At 39.7% G+C, this 17,316-nt stretch overlaps 1 protein-coding gene across 1 annotated transcript in view; it reads left to right on the top strand.

The window, feature by feature from the left end:
- SORCS3 (sortilin related VPS10 domain containing receptor 3) overlaps window positions 1-17,316 on the top strand; it is a 286,940-nt gene that overhangs the window by 205,986 nt on the left and 63,638 nt on the right. Inside the window, exons 7-8 of the mRNA XM_064663258.1 lie at window positions 2,106-2,224; window positions 15,010-15,099. Coding sequence (XP_064519328.1) covers window positions 2,106-2,224; window positions 15,010-15,099 — 209 coding nt within the window. The remainder of the gene's footprint in view (window positions 1-2,105; window positions 2,225-15,009; window positions 15,100-17,316) is intronic.

Genomic DNA, 17,316 nt, shown 5'->3' on the forward strand with positions numbered 1-17,316 from the left:
AAAGAACAAGCCATGTCTGTAGATCTCTTTGGGTAGCGTGGCAGCATATAAGACCCTCTTGTTTTCTGAGAAGTTGCTTTTATCCACTGCAAAATTTCCTTAGATTCCATGTTGAGGAACTAAATAGCAGCTCTGGACCAAGGGTGTATATATATATGTCAGGTGATGAAGAACCTTAATTTATGCTAGCTGAAAGTCTGACCTCTCCACTGCTGCTGGTATTTTATGCTGGGAGAAAATACAACTCTGATACTCCGGTTATTTGGCACTGTCTCTGGGTCAGATATTTTTCACCATACACTTTAATTATCTCCAGATACTCTGAGCTGGCACCAGCAACATTTTCTGCTGCTTTAGCATTCTCAGTGGGACTACGATTTCATTACTGCATCAGACCTATGCAACTGCTCTGAATCAGCCATGTAACTCTTATTAACCTGGAATCCCCAATGCCTCAACCCAGAACCAGATCTGCAGCCTTCAAACATGGGACTTCAGCCATTAGGAGGTTGGGTGTGAACCTGTGTTAGGTTAAAGCTTGGTTGTAGTTGGTGACCTTTTTAGACAATTTATTTTTTTATTATTATTATTTTTATTATTAATACCTCTGACTTGCATTCTTTTTGCATTCTTAAGAGTGTTGATGGGACAAGACAATGAAAGGGTAAACTATCAGTCTGTGAATCTAGTCTTAGAATCTGGGAAGGCAGTTAGCTGAGTCTTATGATTTGGGTCGTGCCTCCCAGAACTTTCCACTGAACCCCATTTTGCTGTCACTGGAAGGACACAAACAAAAGACAGTAGCAGGTTTTTTGGTACATAGAATCCTGTAAGCAGCTTTGCTAGGCAAGTGCAGTCCTTTTAAACTTCTGTTTTATCATTTTGGGATCTGTCTGACAAGATTCATGTTAAAGGGTTCTGTTGTAAACCAAAATCACAGCACCAGGCTCACCCCAGCCTTTATAAACTTGCTGTTTTCTTCGTTGATGGTCTGTCCTCACCCTTTGTAGAAAAGAAAACAAGCACTTGAATCTAGGAAGCCTGTAGAAGTGCTGCAGTGTAAAAGATATGACCCTTTTATCACTGCAGCTGTCATCTTAGTAGTATTTTCTTTTTCTCCCTAATTTGCAGCTTTCAGAAGAGCAGTTGAAAAGCAGAGAGGGCATATTTAGACTACATACATCCAGAGACACAATGCTTTCATTGTTCTTTTCGTGAGGTCCTTTCTTAGCCTGAGTGAAATAATGCTTAATTCCCTATAACCCCTGTCAACTTGCTGGAGATCAGCACGTCTCTTCTTGCACTGAGCAACTTTCTATATGTCTGCCTTTGCCTTCTGTTATCTTCATGCTCTTCTCTCAGTCCAGTTCCTCCTCTCAAGCAATGCCAAGGCCTGACAAAATCCCACTGGTATGATGGTATTCTCATCTTGTTTCTGTTCAGAAGCATTTGATGGTTCTTGCAGTGCATATAACTACTGCTAGGACTCTTAACCGGTCATGCTATTTCATGTCCATGGCATTTTCATACCTAGTCTGTGTTGGCTATAAAGGTTTAATTTTGGGAGATGCTTGTTATTTTCACAGCAAAATGAGTTAAACTTAATAGTGTTGGTTTGGGCTTCTTTTTGTGCGTGTGTGTGTGTGTGTGTGTGTGTGTGTGTGTTACTACCACAACTAAAACCAGTCACCAAGGCCAGGGTATTTCAGAGGGAGGACAGGGATATAAGTCCCAGCAGGGTATTGAAACTGGTAAATTCTACCTGAATGGCTTCTGAAATCTTCTGCTCCATGTAGACTCACCATCAGCTTTCTGATGCATTGAAGGTTGGTAACATCCATTTATGGTTTGAACTTCAATCTCCTGAGATTGAAGTCTGCAGAATGGGGATGAATGGTGAATGTTCAAGTGTGGTGAATTCTTGACTTAAGAGAGAGCAGTTACTGTGCTAAAGGCTGGGGGCAGATCATGGAATAACATCTATATAGCTGGAGATGAGGTTTAGACTTCCCTTCAGAGATCTTTTTTTTGAGCTGCTGCTGCTGTTGTCAGACAACTGGCTCCTACCTGGGCCTTTCTCATGTGTACATATTCTCCCATTACAGACACCCACTATTTGACCTGTCGGATCCAAGAGTGCTCAGAGACCAAAAGGAGTGGGCCATTTTCGCGCTCCATTGATGTCAGCTCCCTTGTTGTTCAGGATGAATATATCTTCATCCAGGTATGTTGACTTGATGCAAACATGACATGAATGCTGCCTGCACAAGGTATTTTTTCTGTGCAAGAGAGGAAGCATATTCTTAGGACCAGCACATGGGACCACAAATCATAAGAGCTGGGAGTCTATATCTGCCTTCTATAGATTGGCTGTGCAGTCTGGGGCAAAACATTTGATCTCTCTGCTCATCACTTGTCTTATGGTGAATATTTTAAAGTTCACTCATCAAGAGTCCATGGTTTTCACAGAAGCTCTAATGTGCTATTTTTATGGCTACATGTAAAATACAAGGAACCTATTGATGAATTGAAGAGGACAGAGAAGAACAAAGGAAAGGTGTGAGTGATTATTTTAACAACAGGAAAGGTTTATGCTGATTTGACAGTCAACTAATGCTAATGGAGTGAACAAAAATTTGCAGTAGGAGGAAAAATAGCAGAAAGATTAAAAAAAAAAGGTGTTACAGGGCAACTACAAAGTGAAAGATGGCTGTAATTTTGTCAGCTAGTTGGTGATGATTTTGGAGATGAGGAGAATGAGACAGAAATTGAATGAGAAACTACTTGTTTTTGAGATTTTTTGAGAATACACAGGGTGGATGGAACTATGCCATCTATCCCCATTTCGTATCTGTGGAAGTCTGAGGATGAACTGTACAGTATGTAAGAATACTTCCTGAAGATGTACCATTTGGGTGAAAACTGGAACCCAGGCTGCAGTGATTCTAGGTTGTAGGAAGCTCAGGAGACACAGAGATTACAGGCAGGATGATGCTACCTGCTTGTCACCAATGCTGAAGCAGTGGGAACAAATGAGATGAGGTGGAGCCTTGATTCAGGTGGTACTAAAAAGACGTACACTTCCCTTTTTGGGCAAGACTGGGTTCCATTAAGCTTCTATTTTATTTCCTTGGGGGAATGTTTTTCCTGACTGTATCCAAATTATGAGAAAGTTTTGCTCTGTTTATTGTGAGATTTTCTTATAAATGGGAGTTTAAATGGGAAGGCTGATAATTCTGTGCTGAGATTAGGTGGAGGACTGGATCTCTATGCCCCGGGAGGACTGCAGTATGAAAACTGCATGCACTTGAGTAACATTGGCAGGCTTCTTCTGTGAATAGGGGAGTCTGCTGCTCTGGAGGTGACCTACTGCAATGGGAGCCACAGTTCCCCTCAATCCCCCATGAAACCCAGCCTGCTACTGCTTCCTTTGGTATCATGGGGAAAACCTGCTGCTAGAAAACACCGTGAATGCAGGTTTTGCAACCTTAGTAAGTCATGATTTGACTAGAGGCAGTGGCTTTCCAATGAATAAATGCTCTACTCTCCAAGAAGTATTTTAGAGACACTGTCTTAATCTGGCGGTTTATGTCTGTGGCTGAGGGTGTTGTGGAACACCCAGTTCTTTAAGGCTACAATGATGCCTTACAAATGTTTCTCATTACACAACTCTTACCTGTGTTAAAACAAGGCTGCTCTCTTTAGAATCTTGATCTCAAAGTGCGTACATGGGCCTGGTATGTGTGTGTTCTTCCGCCTCAAATTAGCAGTGAGTAGCTCAAGCTAATAGCTGCTAACTACCTCAAGTTAAAAAAAAATGCATGTGTGTATACATATATATGTATATATGTGATATTCTAGTGCCTTGACTATTCTTAGTAATGTTTTATTGTAGCTTAATGGGTGTTTGAATTGAAAATTACATCCCCGCACCTTTAAAAACTGTTACATATACAAACAGAGCATTTCGCTGCTTTGGGCAGGAGACTCTCCATTCACAGGTTGTCAAACCCTTTCACTCTTTTCGGTGTCACACTTGCAGGGTTTCTGACTGTCCAGCAGCCTGGCAAAAGTGGCTGCAGAAACTGGGCATGGACTGAGTCCGTATGGTGCTCTAGTAACACGCAGACACTTCAGATTCACAGCACACACCTCTCTGAGTTGAAGGGGTGTTTAATCCACTGTGTCCAGCATAGAGTCGATGGACTATGCAGAGTGTTTGCTCGGTGCATATGTAGGACTGCTGATATGTCCTGGATGTATCAGGCTTACAAGCCGTGTGATGTAGTTGGGATGTGTCAGATTGACTCTGTGTGCAACGTCTCATGCATATCATTCAGTCTGGATAATCTTGGACAGAAGTATGGGAGCCAGGTCTTTAGAATTTCAAATGCTAGGCAGAGATGAATAAATAAATATCAAATTAAATGTTAAGAACCTAGTGAGGTTTAATAGCTGCAGAAAGGATTGGTGCATGAGTTCTGATCTTTCTGTGCTGGAACAAATCAGAGCTAATGTCTTGGAGTGGAGAGAGGAATTTGTTTCTTTTAAATTTTGTCATTAAACCAGCAGATTTTTAGTCTAAATCCATAGTCAGTTTTCCTCTAAAGAGATCAAAACCTTCGGGGCAATTTACCTTCTCCCATTTCACCTATTTCAAGATGAGATAGATCTTTCTTGGAATATGTCTTTCTCATTAATATTAGAAGGAACCTAAGCATAGCTTAGCAAAGACCCCTAAATATTTGACAGCTAAAATTAGGGAAGATAAATCCCAGCTATTGATATCAATGTTTTAGATTATCTGCATACAGTTATTTACTCATGAATATCCATTCTAATCAAGTTGATGAACAGGCCTGTAGTGTAAGATTCCTGGGAAGCATTAACCTGTGTAACTGTGCACTCAAAGCAAATGGGGCATAATGAATAAAATAGAATAGAAGAAAAAAGAAAATATTGTAATGCCTTTATAAATCAATGATTCCTGTTGTGCAGCACTTCTGAAAGGATCCTGCAGAATTACAGTACAAAGAAAGAAAATGAGAATGATTCTCTACTTGAAAATATCTTGTCCATGAACAGAGTTTGAAAAGACTGTGACTGGTTACCAGGCAAAAGAGTTAAATAACATAGCCCATGAGGAAAGATGTAAAAGGTAATGTGGAAGGAAGAAAGAAATAGCTACTAATAGAGAGTAGGAAGAATTCTTATGAATAAAACAGTAGGTGTTCACTCAGAATTTATTGATTGACTTTCTATTTGATTGATCAATAGTTATTTAGGAGTGCCTAGCACATCACTAAGATTGGATTGGATAATGCTGAATAAATTGCTACACTAAGAGTAAATCCTGCCCTCCTTTTAATGCTTAAAATTCATACAACTTGCAAAACAGGTAATTTATTAGTGAGAAAACTGTGGAATATATCTGGACTTATTTACTATACCAAAAAGGAGCTAATTTGATGACCAACTCTGCCATTTAAGGTCAGCATCAGTGATGTTCAATTACATGTCTGTGCACCAGTGAAGCCCATACTTTCTGCATATCTGTAATGTGCCATTCTCTATGGCTGTACTACATCTTTCCTTGTTGGTACCTTTGAGTACTTGCTACTAAGAAAGTATCACTTTCTAAACTTATGTGCAGACATAACATGCAACTGCCTAAAAGATCTGATTTCCTGACAATGACCAGAACTGCTACAGTATTCTCATGTGCAGAGCCTACATTATGAAACACAGGGATCAGGGATAGTCTTGGTTTATGTATGAATCTAGAATATTGATACTTTGGAGAATTTAAATGTTAAAAAATAAACCACAGAGGGAATTCTGTGGAAGCAAGTCTTGTATCAGGGTTTCTAATGGAGTTGCTCAGGTTGCTGAAAAGAGTCAAAAATGCCATAGGCTTTAATGAAAATGAAGATTATTTTCAGGAAATTTTATATTGAGAGAGAAAGCATTGTTTGGAGAAAACCTTTTTTTTTTTCCTGTAAGTAAACAAACAACATCAGTGCTACTTAGTTCTTTAAAGACTAAAGAGAAGAGCAGGAATGATCTGTGTATCTTTCCTTGCCAACAGATGAAAATTTTCCACTGAAATGCAAGAAAGCATGAGCAAATATCATCACTTATAAAGGGAGTGAGGAGCCTGGACCAAAAAAGTCCCAGTACAGTGGCACTTATTTGTTGTTGTTTGAGAATTTCAAAGGGTGCGAATAAGGCAACACATTCACTGGGAATCAGCTTTGCTCTGGGACAGTGGATTCCACAGAAAGCAACATTCATGTGGGAAGACCTATGGCTGCCATAGGAAGCTAATTATTGCTAAGTTAAAGTAGTTGTTCCCAGTTACGCAAAGGCTGTGTGCAAGCTCTCTCAGGTGCAATGGCTCAGTGGTTCTGCTGGATAGCTGGAATCCCACGTTGGACAAGCCTAGCTGCTAGCAGGGATGGATGACATTCCCAACACACTGATGAAGACCCCTGTAAGGACTGTATTTTCACACCCTAGGTATTAGGAGAAGGACAATAATACTGATTAAACTCTTCAGCATATGTGACATGAAGATTGCTGGCACTACTGCTTTTATGGCTCTGGTGGCCTAAGGATGTGAGACAATGTTTACAGGGAGAGGCACTATTTCTTTAAGAGATTGGAACTGACAGACTTAGAAATGGGATGGGTAAGATTTTGGGTGTACTCACAAGATCATAAAGGACTTTTTTTTCCCCCAGCTGTAGATGTAGGTATCATAAATATGTTTCCATCCCCCTATTAATCTTGTTGTGTTGTATAAACCCTTCAGTGTGTGGCTTTTCTCCCAGAGATTATACCTGTCTAGTTCAGCACGTGGTTATCATCGTTCCCATTCCTCTCTAAAGCTTCTGTCTCTGTCAGCACTTGGAGACCCTCAGGGTAACTTTGGCCTTTTTGATTTGAGCTGGCTGTAAGTCAGTGCAGAGATGTGTGGATGGATGATCAATACCTGTCTCAGTTGTTTTTTATGTCTTTATTTTTCTCTGGGATGGTGCAGACTCTGCTATCCCAACAGAGTGCAGCTGAAGTTGATCTGAATTTTAGCTCAGACTTACAGCACTTTCTATGGCAGTGACAAAGCTACTGGTCCTCTGAGACTAAGAAGCTGATACCTGTTTTGAATTTAGGGGTGATGCAGACCAAACAAATGCCTTTGGAGATGAACACACTCAGATCTGTCTTTGACTACCTATCTTACCTCCTAAAGACGAGGAATGATACTTGCTTTGATTGAAACTTTGGTTGAAAAGGATTGACCTTTTGCTTCAGACCTCCTCCATTTCCACTTTAAATGGAAAGTGCTTTGCACCATTAACAAGAGAGGCAATTCTGAGAGGCAGTACCTTATCACTTTTCCTTTAAAGAGTGGAACACAGGTGCCCCTTCCCCTTTTCATTCCCATGACATAATTCAAGAAGGTGTTTAACTGCAGGTTAAAACTCATAAGAGTGTCTTGTCTCTCACCTGGCCTCTGCTGCTACTTCTCCTCCTTGGAAGCTTTCTTGGCTGCTTTCTATATAATTTTATTTGTGATTCAGTCTCCTGGGAACCTTAGGAACTGCACAGCTTTCTCTTGACTCCAGATTCCTTCAGGTCAGGTTGTCCTGGGACATATGATGGTTTCATGTCTAAAAAGCTAAGTTGCTCTGTTGATGACCCTTTGTTTTGGGGTTGATGTGAGGAAGGAAGAAAGGAGGTGAGGGAAGCTAGGAAGAGAGAGAAGGTCTTGGTTGTAGTTTATAATCCTCCTGAATGTGATGGGGTCTATGGCATTGACATTTAGGAAGAGGGGATGGTGGTTATTCACATCTTGCACGTGTAGGACTGTAGAAGCAGCCTGTGATTCTTGTGGGAATTGTAGGAATTACATGTGGAAAGTGAAAAGTTTAAGTCAAAATGCTCTACTTTGATACTGATCTTTTATCTGTCTCTTCTTCACTTTCTGAAGTAATTATGAGTTTAGAAGACTTTTGCCTAATTCAGGGAGTTGCACAGCAAGCAGCATATCTGCTTGTTCACCACTATCAGTGAGAATGAGCAGACCCAAAATTTCTCCAGATGTTGTTGTGTGGTTCAGCTGAGTGGGAGCCTTACAGTGCACATTTGAATAATTCCTCTGGATCAGAGGAGCAAATACTTCTGCCAAAAGCTGTTGAACCAATTTGATCTTCTTTTGCATCAGAAAGTCTCCTTAAAACATATGCAGATGCTAGTATTCACCATATTCACCCACAATCACTGATAGATTCTTACAGAACCTGTGGATAATATTTCTTTTATTGGATGAGTCTCATCAGAGTGTGTCCAAAAATTTCAGCTGAAGTCATTTGACGTAAAATGACATCTGTAGACTTTCTTTTTATCTGAATCCAATTCTGGTTTTTTTAAAGTGGATATATTTATGATAACTTTTTTTCCCCAGCCTCAATAAAAAGAAAAATACCTACTATTTATAATATTAGAATTGGGGTGGAGGAACATTTCTCTTTCAGATTTATAGAGGAGGGAAAAAATTTTCCTAGTTCTATGAGCTATATATGGCTAAGCTCAGATCAGAGAAGTAGTTTAGTACTAATACTGGTTGTAACCATGGTTTTTTAGAAAAACTCAGAAGTGCTTATGTTTAGTAGGAAATGTGTGTATGTTTCAAGTTTATTAGGTATTTAAGGCTAGGTTAAATGAGCGTATTTGCTGACTGAAGTCAATTATCAGGTGAGTAGACTTCAACCAGCAGCCACAGCTGAGATTATACCAATTCATAAGGATTCCTGACTTCTGTTCTCAAGCTATCTATTTAATAACTTAAATAAGTGGTAAATTTCCCTAGGAATAAAGGAAGGGGTTTTTTGAATTTTTTTTTTTTTTAAATTAATGTGAAACTTCTCAGCAGTGAAACAAGATAGGAGGGGAGAAATTAAACTCTGATTTCCCAGTATGGAGCCTTCTCTTTATTTTCATAGAAACTAAATACACCATGTTCAAATATAAATTTCTTTCCTCCATTTTTTCCTCCATTAACTAGGAGCCAAAGGTCTTAACAGAAATCAATCCATGCAATTTATTTTTAACTTCACCCTGCTTAGCTACGATTGATTTTTATCTTTGCAATCGATGGTAGAGAAAACGGTTTGGCGGGACAATGAAGCACTCTCCAGCTTGTAAGGGTTGGTTTTTGAGTCTTTTATTGAAGGAATCATTAAAAGCTTATTATGAAACTAATAGGATGAAGACGTTTAAATGATGAACACGATTACACCTGTTTTACTGGTGAATAATGCCTGCTACAGCTGATCTCCTCTTGCCCCTTTTTAAAATGCTGGACAGCACTCTAGTGGGGGAAATTAATCCATACAGATGAAAGCAAGTGCATCCCACATGCTAGTTAAAAGCTCTTCTTAAAGCAAGACAGGCAGTAAGCAGTTAGCTACTTTCCTATTCACTACTGGGTGATTTCATCCATTTCTAGCACAGTTTCATCTTTTCTGTGCCAAATATCAGATTTGGAACTTGAACCTAAATATCTGTTGATAAAAAATTATTAACATTTTCCTTTATTTATTTATTTGTATTGATTTTCCTTCTAAGGCTTTTTTGTGCTGTACTTTCTTTTACTACTCTCTTCCCCTCCCCTCACGTTGTCTGATTTATCAGCTGGAAATGTAAAGTGTCACCTTGGCAAAGCCATATGTTTCCTCTGAAGTCCTCCAAAAAGAGCTATAATGTGTACACTTATGCTCCTCTCTTAAGCTGGTTTCTGTGTGGGTAATGTGCACCTGCAGCTCTGATGTGGCTCATGTTATGGTGTAACTATGCACATTTTCTGCAGGAGTTGCTTTTAAAACAAATGCAATATTTTCACTCAAGATTATTCTGCTATAGCTGTGTCATCATAGCTCTGAAGGGAGAGGGAGGTGAACAGGGATTGGACTAGTATAATAAATGCTCCTTTGTCTTAGCAAGTTTTCTCTGATGGGTCTGCCACTCTAGAAAGTGGCATATTTTCAAACATGCCTGCTGAATTTACCAGGCAGCTTGAGGGTGCTTTGCACACAGAAACACTGATCTGTGTGTCCCCATGGCACACTCAGTAATTGCATATTGCTTTAATGGCTGTGCAGAAAGTATTATATTAATGGAAACCACAGGGAGGGAATTCAGACTAGATGGTAGCTATCACGATGGGATTTATGCTGGAGCAGTGGAGAACCTCTGGACACAGAAATATCCGGAAGATGGTTTTTCCTGCCCATGGTGGATAATCAAGAAAGAACACATTACACTAGGCTCATGTAGATGTGTTCTTACCCTCTGAATCTCTTGTGACTGTCATTTTGGTTAGGCTTAGGAGAGGAAGCACAGCTTTTCAATCCTCATACTGGCAAACCTATGCAAGGCCGAGGCAGTTGCCAGCTCTGAAGAACCTCAAAATCCCTCATTAAGGGTGTGAATGGAGCAGCCTCTCTCCTGACCTTGTAATCACTCCTCCGTGCTTTAAGCCATAATTTGATTTAGGGGATTTTATGCCCACAAGAAGGAGAAAAGGAACCTAAAGTTAAAGCAGTGAAGAGGGATGCCAGGGCTCCCTATGGAATTGGAGAACACAGATCCAGGATGCCTTTACAATACTGACAGAGTGTTTCTCAGCCTTTGACTTCTACCAATTCATTTTATCTAACTGGAAGGGAGGGAACTCTACAAGCAGAGGAATTCACCTCAGAAAACAAGTGAAGTGTTCACTGAAAATAATATCAAGTATAGTCTATCAACTACTTAATATAAAGAAGAACTATAAAATTTGATTCTGTGAGCTTTCCGTTCACTTTTCTGGAAGTTCTTTCAGCAGCAGAAGGTAGATGGGGTCTTGCTTAGCCCAGGGCCATTTCTAAGATTTAGTAGTTCCATGTTTGTTGCATCAATACCTGCCTGACACTGGAATTTATGAGTCCCAGCATCAGCTAACCAGGAAGATGAGAAGGAAGCCTGGTACACTGGTTTACACTTCCTGGCATCATCCAGGCGTCATTACATCCTGGGACCTCTTAACTCATTATGCTTGCTTTCCAAACTCTTTTACCTGATATGTGTTTTTTGCTTAAGATTAACTTCAATCTCAGAAAAAAAAAAAAAAGAAGGAAACAAAACATGCCCTTAAAGAATCATATTCAATCATTAACATGAGAAATAGCTTAGTGTGTTTCTAGATATGTCAGAGAAATTATGGAGATCAATATATTCCATGAATTTTTTTTAATAATTCTCTGCAGTCTTGTGAACATACTGTGTTTTTTCTGTGTTTCATGTGCTCTGTCTCATCACAGGTCAGGAGAGGGAATGAGCTGACATACTGAAACTTTCAGGGCTTTTAAAGAGAAATTTTTCATGTTTCCGTTCTTCAGTGTCAGCTGATATAAGTTAAATGAGATTTTTGTCTTGATACAAAATGTGAAAGTATTAAAGAAAATTAGTAGATCGTGACTGGACCCAGGAAGAAAGAACACAGGTTAGGAAAGACAGATGTGTTTAATAACAAACATTTGTCCACAGGAATCATTTCCACTGGCCATAAGCCCAATTAAACACATAAAGTAGAAATCCAGAGAAACAGATTAATGATCTGGTCATTAGCAACGGACGAGGAAAAAGACAAACCCAGCTAATTCTGTACTGAGCATGACAGATGAGCTCACAGCAAATAATTGGGTGACATTCATCAAATGTGAACCGAAAGGAGGCATTGGAGGGCAAAACAGTACCATAATCTCTGGGATTTACAGTGTTGGAGAGTTTGCTCATAGGAAAAGAAAAAGTTCATAAAAATAAATTAAGCTGGGCCTTCCAAAATTCATTCTCTACCACAGTGCTTGCCAAAACTTTATTGAAGGCTTGATCATTTTTTTGGAACTGTTATAACCGTGCATGTAAATCATGCAAAGATGAGATCCTGGCTGGGAAAAGCTTCACACAATTCCTGCCAAAAGAATTGTGGGTGGCTTCATATTAACTGGCTCAGAAAGACCACAGACCACAAAGATTTTTATTTCTAAACCATTGTCAAGGTGACCTAGTCCAGGTAGAGGGCTGAAAGGGAGTTAACTAATGCACAGTGAACTTGAACATTGTTTTAATCCTGCCTTTCTGCATTAAAAATCAGAAAAACAAGCAATACATCCAAACAAAAAACCTCCAGGTACCAATTTGCAGTGGGATAAAGCCAAAAAAACCTGTGTAAAATCTTTTGAGTGTGGCAGACTTGTAGTGGATCCTGTTTTGGCACAGAAAGGGGAATTTGATTACCCCTTGATATTTTTGCCACTTTATGTTCATTGAATTAACTGGAAGATTGTTGGACTGTTCCCAATTTTAATTGGTCATCACAGCATTTACAAAGTATGTAAATATTCATGTCTGCATGTTTAATACAAGTTGAATACCACGTCTCAGCCCACCAGAAGAGGTGGATATTGAACTCAGGGTACTTACCAAGTAGTCACTGGACATGTTCAGTCCTATCTGGACTCCACTACAAATAATGATGTGATGCTGAAATCACGAGTGGTGTAAAATGAGTTCATGTGACAACGTTATATCATTTGAAAATTTGGATTTTCCACTGGAGGTTAGAAATAACAAAAGAGGGGATGTTTAAATATTCCCTGTGTTATTTAGATAATATGACCTAGAAGTGTGGGATCCTTTGAGCAATGCTTCCAGAGCTGAGAGAAATAAAATTACTTCAAACATGAATTTTTTGCTTTGAGTTGGACTCAGCGTGAGTCAACTGCATAGTCTGTTCTCTCCTGTGAAAACTTATTTTGATGTGGTAGTATTAGATGTGAAACACATCCTTCAGAAATAACACTCAACAGTGTTATTTCAACCTTTTCAGCCTGGAGAAGAAAAGGCACTGGGGAGACCTTAGGACACCTTCCAGTACCTAAAGGGGGCTACAAGAGAGCTGGAGAGGGACTTTTACAAGGGCATGTATTGATAGGGTAAGGGGGGATGGCTTTAAGCTGAAAGAGTGTAGGTTTAGATTAGACATAAGGAGGAAATTCTTTACTATGAGGGTGGAGAGGCACTGGAACAGGTTGCCCATAGAAGTTGTGGATGCTCCATCCCTTCAAGTGTTCTAGGCCAAGTTGGATGGGGCTTACATAGAACCATACAATATCCGGAACTGGAAGGGACCCACACGGATCATGTAAGTCCAGCTCCTGGCCCTGTGCAGGACCTCCCCAAGAATCACACCATGTGCCCTTGAACACTGTACAAGTGGTCTGGTGGAAGGTGTCCCTGTCCATGGCAGGGGGGTTGGAACTAGATGATCTTTAAGGTCCCTTCCAACCCTAAGCATTCCATGAGTCTGTGATCCTCACAGCTGGAGTGCAGAACCCTGAAATGCTAGCTACTGTGCTAGCATTGTGCCAGTCCACAGTGCACTTCACATGAAGTGAGACCCTCTCATGAAGTGACTCTTGTTCTCTCCTTGTTTCTACCATTGGCTTGTTTTGGATCTGCAAGCATATCACTTTAGATTTTCATGTTTGTGTTTACCCTTGGCTTTAGCTACATGTTATCTGTATAGAGTTTGTTTGCTGTGATATGGGTCATTCTTATGGCCTTCTTATGTGGTGCGTGGCATAACAGTGGTTGGTTTTTTGCCTTGGGAGGGCTAAATGCAGTTATGATAACATTATAAGTGAAAATGGGAAAAAATCAGAAGGGGGAGTCTTAGTGTAGAAGGCAGTCCTATTTCTAAACTTTTCTTTCTTTACAGTTCTTCAAACTCTCAATGAAGAAACATTATTTTGAGTTGATTAGATATCAAATTTCATGACCAGTAATATCATGTCCTTCGAATGACAGCTTCTCTAGGGAAGAAAGCCACTATCTAGAGGTTATATCATTGCTGAGAATACAATTGATGCTGTAGCAATATTCTATGTAAGCTTATTCTGAAATATCACTGTCAGATAAAGGAGGTATATCTAGGAGAGAATCTAGGACCTTTCTGTTAGCTTTATTGGAAACTTAAGAAGCCAACAAATGACATTCCATATAATAGAGAAGTGCTTTGTGCTTTTTTTTATCTTAAGACCTGCAAGACTGCCAAAACAGCAGAATATAGGAAATTCACTGATGTAAGCCTTGTTGTAGCCAGGCCTGAAATGGTGCTAGAATGAACACCTACAGCAAAAGTGACTAGTGACAGGTTTGAAATCCTATATTTTACAAATTATCAGAGCTAGGTCTCATTGTTACATGGCATTTATGTGTAGCCTATACAATTCATTCAATCCATAAATCCGCAGATTTGGATGTCTATCAGTTCCCCCCCATATCTTCTTTCAGAGACAGTATGATTTCAGAGAAACCAGTTTTATAGTGACAAAGGGCATCTAAGAGTTTAGCTCCAGCTTTCCAAGAGCACATTTACTGTTAACATTAAATGGTGCTGGTGTGGATCTCTTCTCTTAGTCACTGTAAAAGGTTGTTGGAAGACAATCCTGGCCTCAAGGGACTTACAGTGTAGACAAGGCTGAGAAGCAGCAGAGAAAAGAGGGATTATCTCCTACTTACAGGAGAGGAACAGAAGCACAGAGACTTTAAATTACTTGCCCGAGGTAGTTGAGTTGGAACCATGTGATGGAACCAGATGATCCTCTTCCTCCCATTCAGGACCTTAAACTTTGTATCCACTATTCCCTTTTTTCCTGAGATGTTAAAAGCACACCGGAATTGAATCATGAGAGACAAAATGGAAAGTTCAATAGCACAGCTTAAATAAATAACCTCCAGCCCTCTCAAATTTGGGATTTCTTTGGAGCTACGCAGATACCTTCAGGGACAGCTGCGCATGTCATAGAAAAGATATCTGAAAGAAAGGTTGTCAAATGATCTTAGAGGTGACAGCACAGAGTGTTTCAGAGTAGTCATCACTTACTTTCTCTGGTGTTTCCACAGGTGACAACTGGCGGAAGAGCAACTTACTACGTGTCATACAGACGGGAGCCTTTTGCACAGATAAAATTGCCCAAATACTCTCTTCCTAAGGTAAGTCCACACTTAATGAACACAGATATGTAATATTTTGGGGGGCCAAATATAGGAGGTTCAATAAAGCGAAGTGCTGAGTCCTGCATTTTAACCACAACAACCCTTGGCTTTCTATCCATATCAAATAAGTCTCAACAAGGAGAATATATCCATGAAATTATACTCAAATGCCATAGTATAGTCATTTTGTGGGACTGTGTAGAGCAGAAGGGACCAACCTTTCCAGTGCCTAGGCTGAATACAAGTTTCTGGGTAAACTAATGAGCAGCTGAGACCACTGCTGCACTTTGGAGTCTCGTAATGGCTCTTGAGGCTACTCTCACAGAGGGCTGATAATCAGCAGTAAGGGCTGTACCCTTTCTTCCACAAGTGAAAATTTTGGCGGGGTAGCTGTAAGATAGGTGACTAGATTTGCCTTATGGATGGATCTACCCTTCTTATTGTCTATGGGATATCTCCAGTCCAGCAGATATGGCATATTTGCTTTAACTTGTACTTGAAAAGTTGTGAGAAAGTTGCATCTCAGATTCCCAATGTTACATCTCAACTCATTTCCACTTGAGTTGATCACAGTCCACAGTGTATTGACAGCTGCATGGCACAGATGCATTTTCTTTTGTTTGTTATTTCATGGTGGTGGTGTGGGATTCAGACTGTCTGACTACACACCAATCTTTGGAAACATTATTTATAGTCCCACCTTATGGACTGACCTTGAAAGCTGTCCCTCATTAAAAAGTCAAATGCATAGAGGGAATGAATGCCCTTTGATTGTCCTGCTTTATTGACTGATGTTGTCGCAGGTTGGCCTGTTATAATACAGATTTTTTGGTGGCCTTGGTTTAGAATTGGTACATAGTATAAAATCAGGGATATTTTTGTAATTTAAAAATGAGAAGTACTTTTAAGCTAGTCATGAAAAGTCTTGTAGCCATGTAAAGGAGACTTGTTTATTCTGCCCTTAGTTACTAGAATATTTTTGCTGTACAGTAATAACTATCCTGTCAGCTGTAGATTAATGAACTCTGTTGGAGTTGTACGTATGTGAGGCTGGCACTAGGGTAATGCAGTATTCCCACTGCAAGTGGTCAAAACAGATTGAAGTATTGGGCATTTTGCTTTATTTTCACACTGTTGGAATACATTGGATGCCTGCTTAATCTTTAAGGAATTATAGCTGCTGGGCAAGAACAAACTTCCTGATTTAGTCTTCCTTCATTGAAGGAAATGGGAAATCTCCCACTGATTGCACTCGCTGGGATAGAATTAGGCCCTCAAATGGTTTTTCCCCCATCCCATGGTGATAGGCTATGTTAGGTCTATTAGAAATAGCCCCATCTAATCAATCCCAACTTTTCATCTAGGTCCCTCACACAAAAGATTAAGTTGCCTCTTAACTTGAGGATATTGAACTGATCTTCCCCCAGATATCCTTCCCCAAAATTAGGTCACTTCACCCTTTGGGAGACTTCCAGGATTATGGTTTCTTGATGCAGAAACAGTGCAAGGAATTAATCAAGGCCTCCTGGCACCCTGGGGAAAGTTTAAATAGATACGAATAGATAAATGTTGTCTCATATAACCATAGTCATTTTGCTTCTAACCGAACCTGAGTTAGTTTGTTCAACAATAGCAGCAAGGATGAAGTCCTTCAATACTCATCAAGACTGTGGAAATAATTTCCATGAACCTGTTTTAAAATAATACTGAGAAAATGCACTGTAAAATTTTTTTGATATTAAAACTAAATGGAGAAACCCTTGCTGGACTTTCTATATCTTGGTCAGCAGCAGAAATCCAACAAAGGTTAGTGGGTGGATTATTTGATAGTCTATATATAGTGGGATAATTGATCTCAGATAAACTCTCAATAGGCATGTGTGTTATTAAAAATCCCTATCAGCAGTAGCTCAAACTGATCCCTATACCTCACCTCCAAATAAATGTGAACTCCCAGATTTTTTTAAACTATCCCTTTACCAGTTGGAAGCACAAGCCTGTCAGTTCAGCATGTGAATGGAAATTATCACTGCTTTTAGCCTGGTGCTACACCATGCTTAGTGACTATTAGGACTCCAAGGCTATGAATCTTCCAGGAGTGATAAAACTGGCTTTCAAATTTATAAATAAAAAATGAAACTGGATGAAATTCCTTGAAGCTACCAAAAATGAAGAAAGCAAAAACCTTTTGCCCAGCTGGTGATCATTAAAAAA

This window comes from Pseudopipra pipra, chromosome 8 (genome assembly GCF_036250125.1).
Source record: "Pseudopipra pipra isolate bDixPip1 chromosome 8, bDixPip1.hap1, whole genome shotgun sequence".
In the NCBI taxonomy this organism is placed as follows: domain Eukaryota; kingdom Metazoa; phylum Chordata; class Aves; order Passeriformes; family Pipridae; genus Pseudopipra; species Pseudopipra pipra.